At 47.8% G+C, this 2,483-nt stretch overlaps 1 protein-coding gene across 1 annotated transcript; it reads left to right on the top strand.

Moving 5' to 3' along the window:
• The first annotated feature begins 207 nt into the window (after positions 1-207).
• On the top strand, positions 208-1,998 carry LOC102214231 (piggyBac transposable element-derived protein 4-like). Its single transcript, XM_005755090.1, has 2 exons — positions 208-1,473; positions 1,579-1,998. Exons 1-2 carry the CDS (start codon positions 208-210, stop codon positions 1,996-1,998), a joined length of 1,686 nt encoding a protein of 561 aa, XP_005755147.1.
• The last annotated feature ends 485 nt before the right edge of the window (positions 1,999-2,483 follow it).

Raw genomic sequence — 2,483 nt, 5'->3', positions numbered from 1 at the left:
CTGTTTCTAACTTTAGAAAAATGTATGTTTGTGTCTAAAATCAGAAGCCTTTCCTCTTTGAAGTCCACACTGCAATACAAACAAATCTAACATAAAAGCAAGTACAAAAACCATATTATTTTGTCTTCAAGCTCAGCTTGTTTATGCAGGTGCACTGCAGCAGAGGTTATAGGAATAAGCCGTAACGCGGGAGCAGGCATTTTCACGATGGCACGGCATTACAACACGGAGGAAGTCGTGGATATTCTAATGCGCTCTGACAGCGAGGATCTCCCCTCTTCACCCGCTGAGAATGCCTCTGATTCCGGGGATGACACGGAGGATTCGTCTTTCCACAGTGATCAGCTGGAGTCTTCTTCTGATTTGTCTTCTGGAGATGAGAGCGAGGAGGAGATGCACGGCGAAGCACCGGAGTGGACCTCCAAAAACGGCAAGATATGGTCCCCCTCAAGTACCGCGACGCTGTGCTACGTCCCAGCAGCAATAGGGCATATAGCGGGACCTACCCACTACGCCGTCGCCCGAATTTCTGACCCACTCTCCAACTTCAGGTTGTTCCTGACTGATGAGATCATGCACCATATCGTTGAAATGACCAACCTCCATGGCAGACGCACAATCTCAGACTGGCGAGATTTGGATAACGACGAATTGCTGGCTTATGTGGGGCTGCTCATTTTGGCCGGCGTTTACCGCTCAAAACACGAAGCCACCACCAGCCTTTGGAGCGAGAAAACGGGAAGGAGCATTTTCCGAGCTGCAATGTCCCAGAAAAGATTTTCTCACATCACCAGTGCCCTCAGGTTTGACGACAAGCTCTCCCGACCCCGCCGCCATACCGACAAATTGGCTCCCTTTCACGAGGTATGGGACATGTGGACACACCGCCTGATGATGTTGTTCAGCCCAGACCGAGACCTTACTGTGGATGAGCAGCTGGTCCCGTTCAAAGCAAGGTGCAGCTTCCGACAGTACATTCCAAAAAAGCCTGCCAAATATGGCATAAAGGTTTGGGCAACCTGTGACGCCAAGACATCATACGCCTGGCGGCTGCACGTCTACACGGGGAGAGCAGCGGGTGAACGAGCAGAAGTAAACCAGGGGATGAGGGTCGTCCTGCAGATGACCGAGGGGCTCCAGGGACACGTCGCCACCTGCGATAACTTTTTTACGTCATTTGCACTGGCAGAGGAACTCCTCAAGAGGCAAATAGCTCTAGTCGGCACAATTCGCCAGAACGAACCAGAAATCTCACCTGTTTTGCGCCAGACAAAAGGGAGAGCAATCTACTCGTCCACCTTTGCCTTTACAGTGAGGCACACCCTCGTATCCTACATTCCCCGATGGGGCTGGAATGTTCTTCTATTGAGCACCAAGCATCGCAGGCCGGAGGTCAGCGATGGAGAGAAAAGAAAGCCGGTGATCATCGATGACTATAACCAGTGCAAAGGAGGTGTCGACAACCTTGATAAGGTGGGTGTCATCACACATCAGTTACGCACACCTTTATTCATTTTTGCTCAAATATTCTTGTGTAAAATATACAGAGGTTTTATGTTTTGTGGGGTTTTTTGTTAGGTTGTCGGCACCTACTCGTGCAGGAGACGGACCAATCGATGGCCAATGGCTGTCTTTCACAACATGATAGACGTTTCCCTGTACAACGCCTTTGTACTGTGGACGTCAGTAGATCGGTCCTGGCTGCAGCAGACGCCACACAGGAGGTGGCTGTACATAGAAGAGGTGGGAGAAAGCATGATCAAGCCTCATATAACCAAAAGAGAACACCTTCCCCGCTCATCAGCCGCTGCTGAGTTAGTCACAGCTGTGCAGTACGGTGCTGCTGCAGGCCCCTCTGGATTGACACATCCCAAGGGCAGGAAGCGCTGTGAGCTTTGCTGTGACTACATGAGGCGAGTTGGAAACAGCTGCAGCAAATGTGGAAGGTTCACCTGCCGAGCCCACAGCAAGTTTATCTGCAGCCACTGCTCTACCTGAGCAAGACTTTTACCCCCCAGCCACACACGCCACCCCCCCTCACCCTCTCGCTCGCTCTTTCTCTCTCATACATTTACCCATTCCCAACAATATACAAGTTCTTGTTTGTCGTTGGAAAATAAATGTTTATTTGGTTCAAACCGATCTTGTATTTTTATTTACATAATCCTTTTTATCTTATTTTAGAAGGCAACAAGGTAATATGCATTTAGTGGGGCAAGAGTGAAAAACCGTGCTCCTGCAAAAAAACATAACGGCGAATCAAAATGAATGTCAGTGGTAATCTTTGGACCATCCAAAGGCCTAATTATAATAACAATCAAATATTACTTCAAATGTATTTTATGGAAAATATTTAAGTTTTTTGTTTTTTTCGGCTTAAAAACCAGTGCGCTCATGTAACGGAACTGGGATTTAAAGGGTTAAAACCCCCGAAATATAATTAAAACTTTATATGAATATTTCAGGGAGAAGTGGTTTTAAAA

Source organism: Pundamilia nyererei, unplaced genomic scaffold, assembly GCF_000239375.1.
Source record: "Pundamilia nyererei isolate P.nyererei 1_Seehausen unplaced genomic scaffold, PunNye1.0 scaffold00931, whole genome shotgun sequence".
Classification (NCBI taxonomy): domain Eukaryota; kingdom Metazoa; phylum Chordata; class Actinopteri; order Cichliformes; family Cichlidae; genus Pundamilia; species Pundamilia nyererei.
The sequence above is the reverse complement of the archived record's forward strand: the minus strand, read 5'-3'. Positions and strand labels throughout refer to the sequence as shown.

What these genes read in the sequence shown, in the direction of transcription:
- LOC102214231 (XM_005755090.1), top strand. Translation starts at nt 208, where the DNA reads ATGGCACGGCATTACAACACGGAGGAAGTCGTGGATATTCTAATGCGC. An exon ending in GTGTCGACAACCTTGATAAG is followed by an intron (nt 1,474 to 1,578) that starts GTGGGTGTCATC and finishes GTTTTTTGTTAG; the next exon opens with GTTGTCGGCACCTACTCGTG.